Raw genomic sequence first — 17,038 nt, 5'->3', positions numbered from 1 at the left:
CCTAAAATCTCACCAGAAGGAACAGGTTGATGGTTTCAGCCATGGTATTCTCATTTTCCTTATGTTGTTTACCTAACAAGCATCAGGTGACTATTTTTCAGGAATACTCAGGTACTTCAATTTATTAGTTTGTTCTTGTATGACCAGAAGACCTATTTTGTTTACAAACTTACGAAGAAGATTGAAAGCTGTATTTATTTTTTATGTATACAGTAACTAAGATACTGTTTTAAAGGGCATACAGGTCTGCTCTGACTTTACACGGTTATTGTTCCATTTAGTTATTAATACTTATTTCCAAAAAAAGATCTTAGGAACGTGTATATGTAAAACATTTTTTATTGAATTATTTTATGATCAGTTTTCATATGCACTTAAAATAGTAGGTACCCTTTTATTTAAATTATTATTTTGTATTTTATGTCTCAGAATAGTTCCTGATTACACTAAAGAGGGTTTTTAGTCTCTCTTACTACAAGAACCCTTGGTTTGGTCTTGAACATAATTTTCAGTTGAGTTGAATTTCAAAGCCGGATAACGTCTAGCTCAAAGTTGATGGAATAAGCTATTTTCACTTTAAATTGACTTAAATGGTGCAGATCTCGGTTCCTTATCGTTTACGTTCACTGCTCCTACGTCTTTGACTCATCCTACTACAGTATATAATCTTTGTTGTTTTGTCTTTGTCTTTAGTTTCTCTTAATGCTAGGGGGTTACGAAACAATGTGAAGCGCAAGGCCTTATTTTTATTTGCTAAACAATTTCGAACAGATTTTTGCTTTCTTCAAGAGTCTCACTCAATTTCGGCTGATGCCAACTTCTGGAGGTCACAGTGGGGCAACGATATTTGGCTTTCCCATGGATCTGAACGCTCCGCTGGTGTCACTACAATGAAAAATACCTTTGGTGGTAATATTCTACACTCGGAATGTGACCCCTTTGGTCACTTTGTCTTGTGATCAGTTACAATGACATTACGCTCATTACTGTAAACTTCTACGGGTACAACACCAAACATGAGAATGATGAATTGCTTGAATCTATAGAGAAACATATACTTCATTGGTTATCTAAATTTCCCAATTCGTTATTATTGATAAGAGGGGATTCGTTATTATTGATAAGAGGGGACTAACAATACTATAGATAATTCAACTGATAGATGGCCCCCAGGTAGACCAACCAATCAGAATTTGGGTTTAATACTTTTTATGGAAAAGTTTGATCTTACTGATATATGGAGAGAGAGGTTTCCGGCCGACAGATCATTCACTTAGAGTAACAAAACAGGTTCCAGACAATCCAGAATAGATTTTTGGCTTATATCCAAATGTATTGATAGTGAGTGTGTTACTACAAATATCTGTACTACTCCCCTCACAGACCATAGGGCCATTTACATTGATATCAAAATATTTACCCCTGATAGTAACCTTGGCAGAGCTTCCTATTGGAAGCTATATAGCTCATTATTAAATAATGATATAGTTAAATTTGAGGTTAAAGATCTGCTCTCACACTTTTGGGAAAGGGCTTGTGAAGAAAAATCTTATTGCAAGAACTGGGAGCGCTTTAAATTTGAGGTGTCCAAATACCTTAGAAAATATGGTAGTAATCTTGCTAAGACCAGAAGAGCTGAGGAGGAAAAGGTGATCGTTAAGATAACTTCATTTTCTCAGAGGTCCCCAGCCGGCCTCTCGGGGGAGGAGAAGATGGAACTAATTGAGTTACAAAATAAATTGGATAATATATATAGGTTAAAAGCAGAAGGAGCCTTTATTAGATCTACGAAAAAATGGATTGAGGAGGGAGAACAGAATTCATCCTATTTCTTTAGACTTGAGAAATTTCACTCTAAAAATAACACTATCCATAAATTAAACATTGATGGTGTTATTACAGATGACCAAAAATGTATCGCTAAATACTGTAGCAATTTTTACAGAAAATTGTATAGCTCTATGTACTGTCAGGAATCCACAGATATGTTTTTTAACTCACTGAATAATGTTCACTCTATCAGTGATATAGAATCTAAACAGTGTGATGAACCCATCAAAGTTGAAGAGATTATAGAGTCTATCAAACATCTAAAGAACAATAAATCACCAGGTGTTAATGGAATTACATCAGAATTTTACAAATTATTTTCTGAACAAATAGCTCCCTTCCTATTTGAAGTATTTTTAGAGAGTATTAAAAACAATGTTCTCCTTCCTACAATGAGTCAGGGGTTAATAACACTGATACCTAAGCCTAAAAAAGAACATTGATAACTGCCGTCCAATTTGTCTTCTTAATAATGACTATAAGATATTAGCCTTACTACTTGCAAAAATAATTAAAGAAGTCCTGGATGCAATCATTGATGAAACACAGTCTGGCTTCATGAGGAACAGACATATTTCTAACAATGTCAGACTAGTATTAGACATACTTGACTACTCAGACCTAATAACTGAGGATAGCTTCATATTATTTTTAGATTTTTATAAAGCATTTGACATAGTAGAGCATCAGTTTCTCTTCCACTCCCTTGAGAGACTTGGCTTTGGGGATTTTTTCTGTAAGGCTATCAAGACCCTCTATGCAAATGGTAACAGCTCTATCAAATTAAAATATGGCACCTCACCTAGATTTGAGTTAAAGAGAGGAATTAGGCAAGGTTGTCCTATCTCCCCGTACCTGTTTTTATTAATCACCCAACTTCTTGCAAATTCTTTAAAAAATAGTCCTGTACAAGGTATTTCCATAGCTGGTAAAGAAATTATTATAAGCCAGCTGGCTGAAGATACTACACTTTTTCTGAAAGACGCTAACCAAATTCCCATATCGATCAATGTGATACAATTCTTTTCCAAAGCGTCTGGTCTATACCTTAACATTAATAAATGTGAACTCATAGCTGTCAAAGATTGTGTGACACCTTCATATTATGGTATTCCAGTAAAAGAAGAACTTACATATTTAGGCATAACCATTACAAAGGATCAGAAGTCTAGAGGCTTACTAAATTTCAACCCTCTTATTTAAAATACCCAGAAGAAGCTAAATCAATGGCTACAGAGGGACTTATCATTAAAAGGTAGAGTCCTAATAACCAAGGCCGAAGGTATCTCTAGACTAACATATGGCGCTCTATCTTTATATCTTGACAGTAAAATAAGCAAGGAGATAGACCAGATGCTTTTCAACTTTCTTTGGAGAAACCGTACCCATTACATTAGGGAAACTGTTGTAATGAACACTTATGAGAATGGTGGACAGAATTTTCTGGACTTTACTACTTTAAATAATATTTTTAAGATCAATTGGATAAAACAATTCCTAAGAAGACCCACTTCTATCTGGAATTTTATTCCTCATCATGTCTTCTTTACTTTTGGTGGCCTTAACTTCATGTTGCTTTGCAATTATAATATTGACAAAATTCCAGTGAAACTTTCTGCTTTTCATCGGCAGGTTTTCTTGTCATGGTCCTTAATTTATAAACATAATTTTTCTCCACACAGATATTATATATGGAATAATCGGGATATATTGTATAAAAATACTTCTTTGTTTTTAGAATATTGGTTCCGAAATAATATCCTATTGGTGAGCCAACTGGTAAATGCAGAGGGTCTTTTACTCAGTTATAASGAATTCTTATCWCTTTACAAGGTCCCTGTAACACCTAAAGATTTTGCAATTGTTTTAGACGCCATTCCCYCAGGTGTTGCTCTGTTATTCAGGAACGTGTCAAGACCTGACCCTCAGAGCCTACCTTCTATTGACCCTGTTGACTCATCAGTAGGAAAGATTTGTTTTTCTTTTGGTCCATTCAACAACAGAGCGATACGAACCTTGTTTCAGCAGGATGTTGTATCTATACCTTATGTCATGCCTTATTGGAATGGATTTATTGATAATATCAGTTGGGAAAAAGTTTGGATGTTGCCACACACATACCTACTTGTTAACAAAATTAAGGAAGTTTCCTTTAAAATTATTCATAAATATTATCCTGCCAACCACTATATGAAGACGTTTAAGGAAAACATAAACTCAAATTGCTCCTTTTGTAATGACCACCCAGAAACAGTGTTGCATCTTTTTTGGCATTGTATACATGTAAGAAAACTGTGGCAAGACATCAGTAGATTTATAATTGAACACATTTATGAAGATTTTACACTATTGTGGAGAGATTTACTGCTTGGATTCTTTACATACGATAAAAAATAAGCTGAAACATTTTTATGTAATTAATTTCATTATTCTTTTGGCCAAATTTCATTACACAAATGTAAATTTACTAACAAAAAAACACATTTTCTTACCCTACAAAAAGAAATTGAACTGTATTTTAAGACAGTTAAATACTCTACTAACAAAAAAGCTGTTAGAATTGTAAGTGTATGTATGTCCCTTAAGGTCCTTGTGTAATTGTAATGTGATATTGTACCCCCTAGCTCGATTGTCCATTATATATAATCTATATATACTTGTGTTCCCTTATGTACTTTCTGTATTGATTTGTTGTTAATAAAAATAAATAAAAAAGATTCAGCGCGAGGGCTGATAGGGTAAAAATAACGCGATTGGACTGCTGGCTCTGACTCTTGACTCGTTGACGTACTAGTCGGAAGGAGGAAACTCGGAGGAAACTCGGACATTTCCGACATGCTAACTGGTTATAGTTATACACGTGACGCACACGTGACGTGTTCAACGAATCAGCAAGTCAGACATTTCCGAGTTTCCTAGTTCCGGACTAGCTTATGAACTCGCCAAATTCTCTTAATTTGGGGGCGGACATAGCGGGTTGGCGTATTGGTCACATGACATATCTACAATTTATCACATGACGTGTATGAGGAAATATCGCAGCTGAAGAGGAGAAAGGTGGATTGTCTTTGTTTTACTGTGGATGTGCTACACATTTTGATCGATATCCGCCAAATCGTCGAAAATGAGTGCTAGTTTGGACATCAGACTGAAAAGAGCAAATAAAGTATATCATGAGGGGGTAAGGGTCAATTTGCCTGAAATTTACATAGTAAGATGTACAGTATAACTATCGATGCTACCAAACTGTAAGAAGCGATGACATTGTGTCACGCTTGTTTGGGTATAAAGCAGTTCACGTACTCAGCAGAAGTCATTCCAAATGGTATAGCTTGAACAAGTGCATCAGTGACAGGTGATACAGTGAAGTGTCAAATAAGTACTTAACCACCCGTATTTTAACCTCTTCTACCCTCGACATGTTCTGTTACTAGCTCGTGTTGACCATTGTTTTACTCCAATTTTATCATTAACTTCACAATACAGTGGCTAGATTAACCCTGAGTTAAATTGCTGTGTTTCGTAGCTCTGGAAACTTGGCAAGTCGTGTGCATGCCAATTGTTTTGCTTACTACAGAGCAACCTTTTATGTGTTTGTGGTGAATCGATGATAATGATTATTTTGACTGATCAGCAGTTATCAATTTCTTCAATGTGTAAGGATTCTACTGCCCTCTAGTGGATGTCCTGCGTTGTCGAACATTCGTTTTTTATTTTTTATTTAACCTTTATTTAACCAGGTAGGCCAGTTGAGAACAAGTTCTCATTTACAACTGCGACCTGGCCAAGATAAAGCAAAGCTGTGTCACACAAACAATAACAGAGTTACACATGGAATAAACGAATGTACAGTCAATAACACAATAGAAAAGTCTATATAGAGTGTGTACAAATGAAGTAAGATTAGGTAGGTAAGGCAATAAATAGGCCGTAGTGGCGAAATAATTACAATTTAGCAAATAAACACTGGAGTGATAGATGTGTAGAAGATGAATGTGCAAGTAGAGATACTGGGGTGCAAAGTAGCAAAAAACAATATGGGGATGAGGTAGTTGGATGGGCTACTTACAGATGGGCTATGTACAGGTGCAATGATCTGTAAGCTGCTCTGACAGCTGGTGCTTAAAGTTAGTGAGGGAAATATGAGTCTCCAGCTTCAGTGATTTTTGCAATTCGTTCCAGTCATTGGCAGCAGAGAACTGGAAGGAAAGGCGACCAAAGGAGAAATTGGGGGGTGACCAGTGAAATATACCTGCTGGGGTGGGTGCTGCTATGGTACCAATGAGCTGAGATAAGGCGGGGCTTTACCTAGCAAAGACTTATCGATGACCTGGAGCCAGTGGGTTTGGCGACGAACATGAAGCGAGGGCCAGCCAACGACAGCATACAGGTCGCAGTGGTGGGTAGTATATGGGGCTTTGGTGACGAAACAGATGGCACTGTGATAGACTGCATCCAATTTGCTGAGTAGAGTGTTGGGGGCTATTTTGTAAATGACATTGTCAAAGTCAAGGATCGGTAGRRTAGTCAGTTTTACGAGGGTATGTTTGGCAGCATGAGTGAAGGAKGCTTTGTTGYGAAATAGGAAGCCGATTCTAGATTTAATTTTGGATTGGAGATGTTTAATATGAGTCTGGAAGGAGAGTTTAGTCTTTATATTTTTATTTATTTCACCTTTATTTAACCAGGTAGGCTAGTTGAGAACAAGTTCTCATTTACAACTGCGACCTGGCCAAGATAAAGCACAGCAGATTGACACACAACAACACAGTTACACATGGAATAAACAAACATACAGTCAATAATACAGTAGAAAAAAAGTCTATATACAGTGTGTGCAAATGAGGTAAGATAAGGGAGGTAAGGCAATAAATAGGCCATGGTGGCGAAGTCATTACAAAATAGCAATTAAACACTGGAATGGTAGATGTGCAGAAGATGACTGCAAGTAGAGATACTGGGGTGCAAAGGAGCAAGATAAATAAATACAGTATGGGGATGAGGTAGTTGGATGGGCTGTTTACCAATGGGCTATGTACAGGTGCAGTGATCTGTGAGCTGCTCTGACAGCTGGTGCTTAAAGCGAGTAAGGAACCAGTCTAACCAGACACCTAGGTATTTGTAGCTGTCCACATATTCTAAGTCAGAACCGTCCAGAGTAGTGATGCTAGGCGGACGGGCAGGTGCGGGCAGCGATCGGTTGAAGAGCATGCATTTAGTTTTACTTGCATTTAAGAGCAGTTGGAGGCCACAGAAGGAGAGTTGTATGGCATTGAAGCTCGTCTGGAGGTTAGTTAACACAGTGTCCAAAGAAGGGCCAGAAGTATACAGAATGGTGTTGTCTGCGTAGAGGTGGATCAGAGAATCACCGGCCGGAGCGACTTCATTGATGTATACAGAGAATAGAGTCGGCCCGAGAATTGAACCCTGTGGCACCCCAATAGAGACTGCCAGAGGTCCGGACAACAGGCCCTCCGATTTGACCTCCGAAAGCCTTGGCCAGGTTGATGAGTACGGTTGCACAGTATTGTCTTTTATCGATGGTGGTTATGATATCGTTTAGGACCTTGAGCGTAGCTGAGGTGCACCCATGACCAGCTCGGAAACCAGATTGCATAGCGGAGAAGGTATGGTGGGATTCGAAATGGTCGGTGATCTGTTTGTTAACTTGGCTTTCGAAGACTTTAGAAAGGCAGGGTAGAATAGATATAGGTCTGTAGCAGTTTGGGTCTAGAGTGTCTCCCCCTTTGAAGAGGGGGATGATCGTGGCAGCTTTCCAATCATTGGGAATCTCAGACGATACGAAAGAGAGGTTGAACAGGCTAGTAATAGGGGTTGCAACAATTGTGCCTGGATCATTTTAGAAAGAGAGGGTCCAGATTGTCTAGCCCAGCTGATTTGTAGAAGTCCAGATTTTGCAGCTCTTTCAGAACATCAGCTCTGGATTTGGGTGAAGGAGAAATGGGGGTGTCTTGGGCAAGTTGCTGTAGGGGGTGCAGAGCTGTTGACCGGGGTAGGGGTAGCCAGGTGCAAAGCATGGCCAGCTGTAGAAAAATGCTTATTGAAATTCTCAATAATCGTAGATTTATCGGTGGTGACAGTGGTTCCTAGCCTCGGTGCAGTGGGCAGCTGGGAGTTTGTGCTATTATTCTCCATGGACTTTAGTTTCCCAGAACTTTTTGGAGTTTGTGCTAAAGGATGCAAATTTCTGTTTGAAAAAGCTAGCCTTTGCTTTCCTAACTGCCTGTGTATATTGGTTCCTAACTTCCCTGAAAAGTTGCATATCGCAGATGATGACATACAAGTAACTGCCAAAATAAAGGAAACACTTGAGTAAAAGAGGGAAAGAACGTATATTGAAAGCAGGTGCTTCCATACAGTTGTGGTACCTAAGTTAATTACGCAATTAACATCCCATCATCGTGTGTGTGTCAGTCATCAGATCTCAACCCAATTGAACACTTATGGGAGATTCTGGAGCGGAGCCAGAGACAGCGTTTTCCACCACCATCAACAAAACACCAATTGATGGAATGTCTTGTGGAAGAATGGTATCGCATCCCTCCAATAGAGTTCCAGACACTTGTAGAATATATGCCAACTGGCACTGAAGACACTTTGCTGGTGTTTCCTTTATTTTGTCAGTTATGTGTATCTTTTCACTAAACCCTCTGGTCATAGTACAGCTTTATGAACACCCTAAACACCAAGAGTGTGATACTTTTTGCATTTCATATTTGTAATATCATTTATGGTTTATTATGTCAGGAGGTCCTTGCCGGTGTTGTGGCGATAGTTAGTAAAGAGGCGGTCCAGCACCAGGGCATCACTCTCACCATGGAGGGAATTGTCAACCTACAGCTTAGCTCTAAGAGTGTGGGAGTCTTTGAGGCCTTCTACAACTCTGTTAAGGTGAGTGTCCAACGGTATTTCCAAGCCCAAGGATCACCACACATTGAACTGCCTCTTTCACATGATTAGATTATGTTGTTGTTGTCATGGACTGTTTAGTGCCAACATGGAGCATAGATACCTGACCTAAGTCTGTATATCAATGATTCTGATGTCACAGATTGATCTCTCCCCTCTTTCTGTAACAGCCCATTCAACTTATCACGAGCAACATTGAAGTGGTAAAGCAAGGCAAGGTGCCTGGAGGCAAGACAGAGATTCCCTTTGAGTTCCCCCTGCACACAAAGGGCAACAAAGTGCTGTATGAGACCTACCATGGCGTTTTCGTCAACATTCAGGTAATGACCACAGAGCTGGGGCATGCCCTGCACTTTGCAAATGGCTGTCTTCTGTGTTTTCAGACTGACCTAGATTCTTCTCCTTGTCAGACAAGGACCAGCCAGAGAACCATACTATACCTCCCAAAGCAGATATTTCAGTGTCCAAAATTGATTGTGTATGCATTTTGTCTGCCATCTTTGGGTCAGACCTGCTTCAGCTGATGCAGTGCCCATGCTATTTCTAATGACAATTTAAAAGATCCCTTTTATTGTCATGTCATCTGGAGAAATACAAAAACAACTGTGATTGTAAACCTCTCTGACGCTAATGAGGTGTAATTATAGAGACAGAGAGAGAGGCACAGATTGACATTTCCTGTGTTCCAGTCGTTTGTTGTCTCAAGGAAACTGCAACAACAAAAAAATACAAGGAAGACTAAATGTTTGCTTAAAAAAAACATGTTTTCATCACTGCAGATGTATAGGCCTAAGCAATGAAATAATGTTATTAAAGAGATGCTGAAAGGTCATTTTCCAGCAATCTTACATTTTGCTGGAGTAAAAATAACAAGGCATTCTGTAGTTGCCGAGGCATTTTTACTCTCAAACTGGAGAGTAAAAATGTCCCCTGAATCAGTCAAGCTTCAGAAAGGATCTAGATGTGTTCTGTAGTCTGCAAAATCAATGAGGTGTAGACCAACATTTCAATAGTGTAACGCTTGAGCATTAAACCTTTGGAAAAAAATTCTCTAATAGGCTTTGTTTTTGTCCAATAAGAATGTTTACGCTTGAAAAGCTATGTCTTCTGAAACAGTACGATCTAGTAGATTAGGTATTTTTATTGCTTTCCAGAATAAGCGAGGCATTCAAAAGACAGAGGGGAGGCTCTGTACTGCATCTAATATTAGACCTAAAATTCAGATAGTACTGATGAGGAACCTCATGGGGGGGTGACTTATCAGTCTCAATTCTACCACTGGAAAAGGAATCCAGCTTTATTTTAAGGCAGGCTTTTAGCAAACATATGCCTGTTTCTCCTGACAATATCATGTGAGAAAAAGTATTTGTATCCACAAAAGCCTTGTTACTAATATTAATAATTGTATGGTGTTTATTTTCTCAGTACACCCTCCGTTGTGACATGAAGCGCTCCTTGTTGGCCAAAGACCTGAGCAAGACCTGTGAATTCATGGTGCACTGTCTGGTGAGATCAACCATCATCCTGACTCAGACCAATATCTCATCTCTTCTGAGAATCCCATACAAAAACACCACCATAACATGATCTGACGTTGCTTGATTTTAAGTTTCATGTAGCTACAGTAAGAAACAGGCCTGTAGTTTCTCATAATTTTCTTCAATATAGATGAAGTGAAGTGATGTTGTAATCTACAGTTACACAATGACATCATACATGATTACTAGGGGACTGTTCCTTCTCTGGGGCCACGCAGACCAATTACTCATGGTTAGACTGTCCCCTTTCTCTTCTCTCAGCCACAGAAAGCCAAGCTGCAACCCACCCCGGTAGACTTCACCATCACGCCAGAGACCCTGCAGAATGTCCGCGAGGTACAGCAGGCCTGTCGGGAATATGACCAAACACCTACAAAATGTTAAATTACTTTTGGTCATGTAGTGTAGATTAAATGTATGTGGACACCTACTTGTCGACCATCTCATTCCAAAATCATGGGCATTAATATGGTGTTGGTCCCCCTTTGCTGCTATAACAGCCTCCACTCTTCTGGGAAGGCTTTCCACTCGATGTTGGAACATTGCTGCGGGGACTTGCTTCCATTCAGCCACAAGAGCATTGGTGAGGCCGGCACTGATGTTGGCCGATTAGGCCTGGCTCACAATTCCAATTAATCCCAAAGGTGTTCGATGGGGTTGAGTTCAGGTATCTGTGCAGGCCAGTCAAGTTCTTCCACACCGATCTCGACAAACCATTTCGGTATGAACCTTGCTTTGTGCATGGGGGCATTGTCATGCTGAAACAGGAAAGGGCCTTCCCCAAACTGTTGCCAGAAAGTTGGAAGCACATAATCCTCTAGAATGTCATTGTTTGCTGTTGCGTTAAGATTTCCCTTCACTGGAATTAAGGGGCCTAGCCTGAACCATGAAAAACAGGCCCAAACCATTATTCCTCCTCCACCAAACTTTACAGTTTGCATTATGCATTCGGGCAGGTAGCGTTCTCGTGGCATCCGCCGAACCCAGATTCGTCTGTCGGACTGCCAGATGGGAATGCGTGATTCATCACTCCAGAGAATGGGCTTCTACTGCCAATGGAAGAGAGCTTTACATCACTCCAGCTGACACTTGGCATTGTGCATGGTGATCTTAGGCTTGTGTGCGGCTGCTCGGCCATGGAAACCCATTTCATGAAGCTGCCTACAAACAGTTATTGTGCTGACGTTGCTTCCAGAGGCAGTTTGGAACACGTTAGTGAGTGTTGCAACCAAGGACATATTATTTTTACGTGCTACACGCTTCAGTACTCAGCAGTCCTGTTCTGTGAGCTTGTGGCCTACCACTTCGTGGCTGAGCCGTTGTTGCTGCTAGACGTTTCCACTTCACAATAACAACACTTACAGTTGACCAGGGCAGCTCTAGCAGGGCAGAAATTTGACGAACTGACTTGTTGGAAAGGTGGCATCCTATGAAGGTGCCATGTTGAAAGTCACTGAGCTCTTCAGTAAGGCCATTCTACTGCCAATGTTTGTCTATGGAGATTGCATGGGCTGGTTGTGCTCGATTTTATACACCTGTCAGCAACGGGATGGCTGAAATAGCGCAATCCACTAATTTGAAGGGGTGTCCACATACTTTTGTGTATATATACAGTTGAAGTCGGACGTTTACATACACCTTAGCCAAATACATTTAAACTCAATTCCTGACCTTAAGGCCTAGTACAAATGCCCTGTCTTAGGTCAGTTGGAATCACCACTTTATTTTAAGAATGTGAAATGTCAGAATAATAGAGAAAATTATTTATTTCCGCTTTTATTTCTTTCATCACATTCCCAGTGGGTCAGAAGTGGGTCATACACTCAATTAGTATTTGGTAGCATTGCCTTTAAATTGTTAATTTGGGTCAAACATTTCGGGTAGCCTTCCACAAGCTTCCCACAATAAGTTGGGTGAATTTTGGCCCATTCCTCCTGACAGAGCTGGTGTAACTGAGTCAGGTTTGTAGGCCTTCTTGCTCGCACACAATTTTCAGTTCTGCCCACAAATTGTCTATAGGACTGAGGTCAGGGCTTTGTGATGGCCACTCCAATACATTGACTTTGTTGTCCTTAAGCCATTTTGCCACAACTTTGGAAGTATGCTTGGGGTCATTGTCCATTTGGAAGACCCATTTGCGACCAAGCTTTAACTTCTTGACTGATGTCGTGAGATGTTTCTTCAATATATCCACATAATTGTCCTGCCTCATGATGCCATCTTTTTGTGAAGGCACCAGTCCCTCCTGCAGCAAAGCACCCCCACAACATGATGCTGCCACCCCCGTGCTTCACGGTTGGGATGATGTTCTTCGGCTTGCAAGCATCCCCCTTTTTCCTCCAAACAAACAGTTCTATTTTTGTTCATCAGACCAGAGAACATTTCTCCAGAAAGTACAATCTTTGTCCCCATGTGCAGTTGCAAACCGTAGTCTGGCTTTTTTATGGCGGTTTTGGAGCTTTCAGGTTATGTCGATACAGGACTTGTTTTACTGTGGATATAGATACTTTTGTACCTGTTTCCTCCAGCATCTCACAAGGTCCTTTGCTGTTGTTCTGGGATTGATTTGCACTTTTCGCACCAAAGTACGTTCATCTCTAGGAGACAGAACACGTCTCCTTCCTGAGCGGTATGACGGCTGCGTGGTCCCATGGTGTTTATACTTGCGTACTATTGTTTGTACAGATGAACGTGGTACCTTCAGGCATTTGGAAATTGCTCCCAAGGATGAACCAGACTTGTGGTCTACAATTTTTGGCTGATTTCTTTTGATTTTCCCATGATGTCAAGGAAAGAGGCACTGAGTTTGAAGGTAGGCCTTGAAATACATCCACAGGTACACCTCCAATTGACTCAAATGATGTCAATTAGCCCATCAGAAGCTTCTCAAGCCATGACATGATTTTCCGGAATTTTCCAAGCTGTTTAAAGGCACAGTCAACTTAGTGTATGTAAACTTCTAACCCACTGGAATTGTGATACAGTGAAATAATCTGTCTGTAAACAATTGTTGGAAGAATTACGTGTCATGCACAAAGTAGATGTCCTGACCGACTTGCCAAAACTATAGTTTGTTAACAAGAAATTTGTGGAGTGGTTGGAAAAATAGTTTTAATGACTCCAACCTAAGTGTATGTAAACTTACGACTTCAACTGTATAGCATACCTTTTGGCATTCTAGATGTTGGTTTCCTGGGACTTAATCGGTCTACTCCGTCATTGATCAAAATTATTTAAGGGAAACCAGCAGACACCGTAGCAGGAATGTTCAGACCGTTAACAACATCCCATCTTTGTATTACTCACCATCGTCTCCCTCAGAGGAGTTTGCTGCCCAAGTTCCTGATCCGGGGCCACCTGGATGCCACCAACTGTGTGATCACTAAGCCCCTGACTGGAGAACTGGTGGTGGAGAGCTCTGATGTGGCCATCAAGAGCATAGAGCTGCAGCTGGTCCGCGTAGAGACCTGCGGTGAGTCTGACGCTACTTATTGTAGCCCATCTACACTGAACAAAAATATAAACGCAACATGCAGCAATTAAATATTTTACTGAGTTGCAGTTCATTATAAGGATATCATACAATTGAAATAAATTCATTAGGCCCTAATCTATGGATTTCACATGACTGGGAATACAGATATACATCTATTGGTCACATACCTTTAAAAAAATAAGTAGGGGTGTGGATCAGAAAACAAGTCAGTATCTGGTGTGACCACCATTTGCCTCATGCAGCGCGACAGCTCCTTCGCATAGAGATGATCAGGCTGTTGATTGTGACCTGTGGAATGTTGTCCCACTACTCTTCGATGGCTGTGCGAAGTCGCTGGATAATGGCGGGAACTGGAACATGCACGTCGATCCAGAGCATCCCAAACGTGCTCAATGGGTGACATGTCTGGTGAGTGTGCAGGCCATGAAAGAAAAGGGACATTTTCTGCTTCCAGGAATTGTGTACAGATCCTTGCAACATGGCCCGTGCATTATCATGCTGAAACATGAGGTGGGTGTGGATGAGTGGCACGACAATGAGCCTAAGGATCTCGTCATGGTATCTCTGTGCATTCAAATTGCCGTTGATAAAATACAATTGTGTTCGTTGTCCATAGCTTATGCCTGCCCATACCATAACCCCCCCCCCCCCCCCCCCCCCCCCGGCCCTCTGTTCACAATGTTGACATCACAAACTGCTCGCCCACACCACGCCATACACTCTGTCTGCCATTTTCCCGGTACAGCTGAAACCGGGATTCATCCGTGAAAAGCACACTTCTCCAGCGTGCCAGGGGCCAATGAAGGTGAGCATTTGCAATTTGCAGTCAGATCAAGACCATGGTAAGGGTGACAAGCACGCAGATGTGCTTCCCTGAAACGTTTTCTGACAGTTTGTGCAGAAATTATTTGGTTGTGCAAACCCACAGTTTCATCAGCTTTCCGGGTGGCTGGTTTCAGACGATCCTGCAGGTGAAGAAGCTGGATATGGAGGTCCTTGACTGGTGTGATTACACATGGTCTTTGGTTGTAAGGCCAGTTGGATGTATTGCCAAATAATCTAAAATGACGTTAGAGATGTCTCATGTTAGAGAAATTAACATTCAATGCTCTGGCAACAGCTCTGCTGGACATTCCTGCAGTCAGCATGCCAATTGCACACTCCCTCAACTTGAGATATCTGTGGCATTGTGTTATGTGAGACAACTGAACATTTTAGTGGCCTTTTATTGTCCCCAGCACAAGGTGCACCTGTGTAATGATCATGCTGTTTAATCAGCTTCTTGATATGCCACCCCTGTCAGGTGGATGGATTTTCTTTGCAAATGAGAATTGCTCACTAACAGGGTTATGTACACAATTTGAGATAAGCTTTTTGTGCGTATGGAACATTTCTGGGATTTTTTAACATTTCAGCTCATGAAACATGGAACCTACACTTTACATTTTTATATTTTTGTTCAGTATATTTAGAGGGCAGGCCCTGGTAGAATACTGTAACAATGCTTCCTTCGAGGGTATCGTTCATCTGAACTGTACGTGATTGAATGAAAGTAAGATTCCCATTACTTTGCTTTCACCAATCCAGATTAGTGTCTAAACAGGGCCCTACCCACTCCTATAGAAGTTAATGGCGTGTTTTTCCATCTGCGCCAGGTTGTGCTGAGGGCTATGCCAGAGATGCCACAGAGATCCAGAACATCCAGATAGCAGAGGGAGATGTCTGCCACAGCCTCCCCATCCCCATCTACATGGTCTTCCCCAGGCTCTTTACCTGCCCTACCCTTGAGACCATCAACTTTAAAGTCGGTGAGTTAACCTGTAATAAATACAAGTCAAATAGTGCAAGAGTTTGTGATTTACCGATGACTGACAGATGCGATTCTTTGTTCCTCTAGAGTTTGAGGTGAATGTGGTGATTGTCCTCCATGACGAACATCTGATCACTGAGAACTTTCCTCTGAAGCTGTGCCGAGCGTGAGAGCCCAGAGCTCCACTACAATGGAGGATGGTCAGAGAATAGTGCCGTTGACATGCCTGGGCAAGAACGACCTGAAGTGACCAAGGACTCAAAGTCCAGAGATAGCCAAGCCTACAAGTCCTGGCAGACAGTCATATCTGTTGGCTGGGCTTCCCTGCTCTGAATCAATGACACAGTCTATAAGTACATAATGTTATATGGATGTATGTCTACAGTTCAGGAAAAAAAGCAAAAAAAGCAGAGGAAAAAGCAGAGGATGTTCAAGATTGTGGGCTACCTTTCAATATAATAGTGCAATTGTCAAAATGGATCAAGTAACTTAATTGTGTATCAATTCATGATATCGTTGAAGCCGCATTGTTGCATTTCAGAAGTCTTTTGGAGAGACATTGCCCATCATTAGCAGTAATATGGTCAATTTCTAACTGAATGTTGGCACTGTCAAAATGTAGCCCAAAGAACATTCTAAATGGAGGCATTTCAAACTAACAAGGTATTCAAAATCAACCAAGTTATTAAATGCATTTTAACATTCCAGTTATGTTATCATTGTAAATTGTGTGTATTGGCTTAACCCCAAAGAGCTGGCTCAAGGAGTTAAGCAGCTTCAGTAAATTTGCTTCAGTAAAGATTGACACATTTTTAGACTGAATCCATATTCCCAAACCATAAGATCAGAGATGGCTGGTTAAAAGTAATGATCCGGCTTTCTGATATACTTTACCCCCCCCCCCCCGCCCCAGGACTTGGACCTAATGTCCCAACAGCAGATTAAATTCACTTTCAACGTAAGCCTTAAATAACAGATTTTAGGTAATGCTGGGCTAAGGACCTGATGCATCTGGAGGAAACTCCCATCTTGGTAAATAAAAAGTAGCTACTTACATCACACAATTCACAGAAATGTTTTTGCAGACAACACTCTTGTGGACAGACTACAAACAAATGCATCTGACCAAATTACTTTATTTTAGTCTCTGTTAACCCAGAACTAAGTGATACACATGACCAAAAGTATATTAATTTGTATTTATTATGGATCCCCATTAGCTTCTGTCAAGGCATCAGCTACTGTTCTTGGGGTCTGGCTAAATTAAGGCAGTTATACAATTTTAACGTTACAATACATTCCACAACACACAAATTGGACACCTACTCGAACATCTCATTCCAAAATCATGGGCATTGATATGGAGTTGGTCCCCCTTTGTTGCTATAACAGCCTCCACTCTTCTGGGAAGGCTTTCCACTAGATGTTTGGACT

The 17,038-nt window shown here is 40.8% G+C and overlaps 1 protein-coding gene across 1 annotated transcript; it reads left to right on the top strand.

Moving 5' to 3' along the window:
- Positions 1 to 4,848: 4,848 nt before the first annotated feature.
- On the top strand, positions 4,849 to 16,311 carry vps26c (VPS26 endosomal protein sorting factor C). Its single transcript, XM_024013191.2, has 8 exons — positions 4,849 to 5,011; positions 8,599 to 8,742; positions 8,931 to 9,080; positions 10,186 to 10,266; positions 10,560 to 10,634; positions 13,620 to 13,770; positions 15,450 to 15,602; positions 15,692 to 16,311. The coding sequence occupies exons 1-8, from the start codon at positions 4,955 to 4,957 to the stop codon at positions 15,772 to 15,774; spliced, it is 894 nt and encodes a 297-aa protein (XP_023868959.1). The 5' UTR covers positions 4,849 to 4,954; the 3' UTR covers positions 15,775 to 16,311.
- The last annotated feature ends 727 nt before the right edge of the window (positions 16,312 to 17,038 follow it).

This window comes from Salvelinus sp. IW2-2015, linkage group LG20 (assembly GCF_002910315.2).
Source record: "Salvelinus sp. IW2-2015 linkage group LG20, ASM291031v2, whole genome shotgun sequence".
NCBI lineage: Eukaryota > Metazoa > Chordata > Actinopteri > Salmoniformes > Salmonidae > Salvelinus > Salvelinus sp. IW2-2015.
This window is presented reverse-complemented; position numbering and strand designations above follow the sequence as displayed.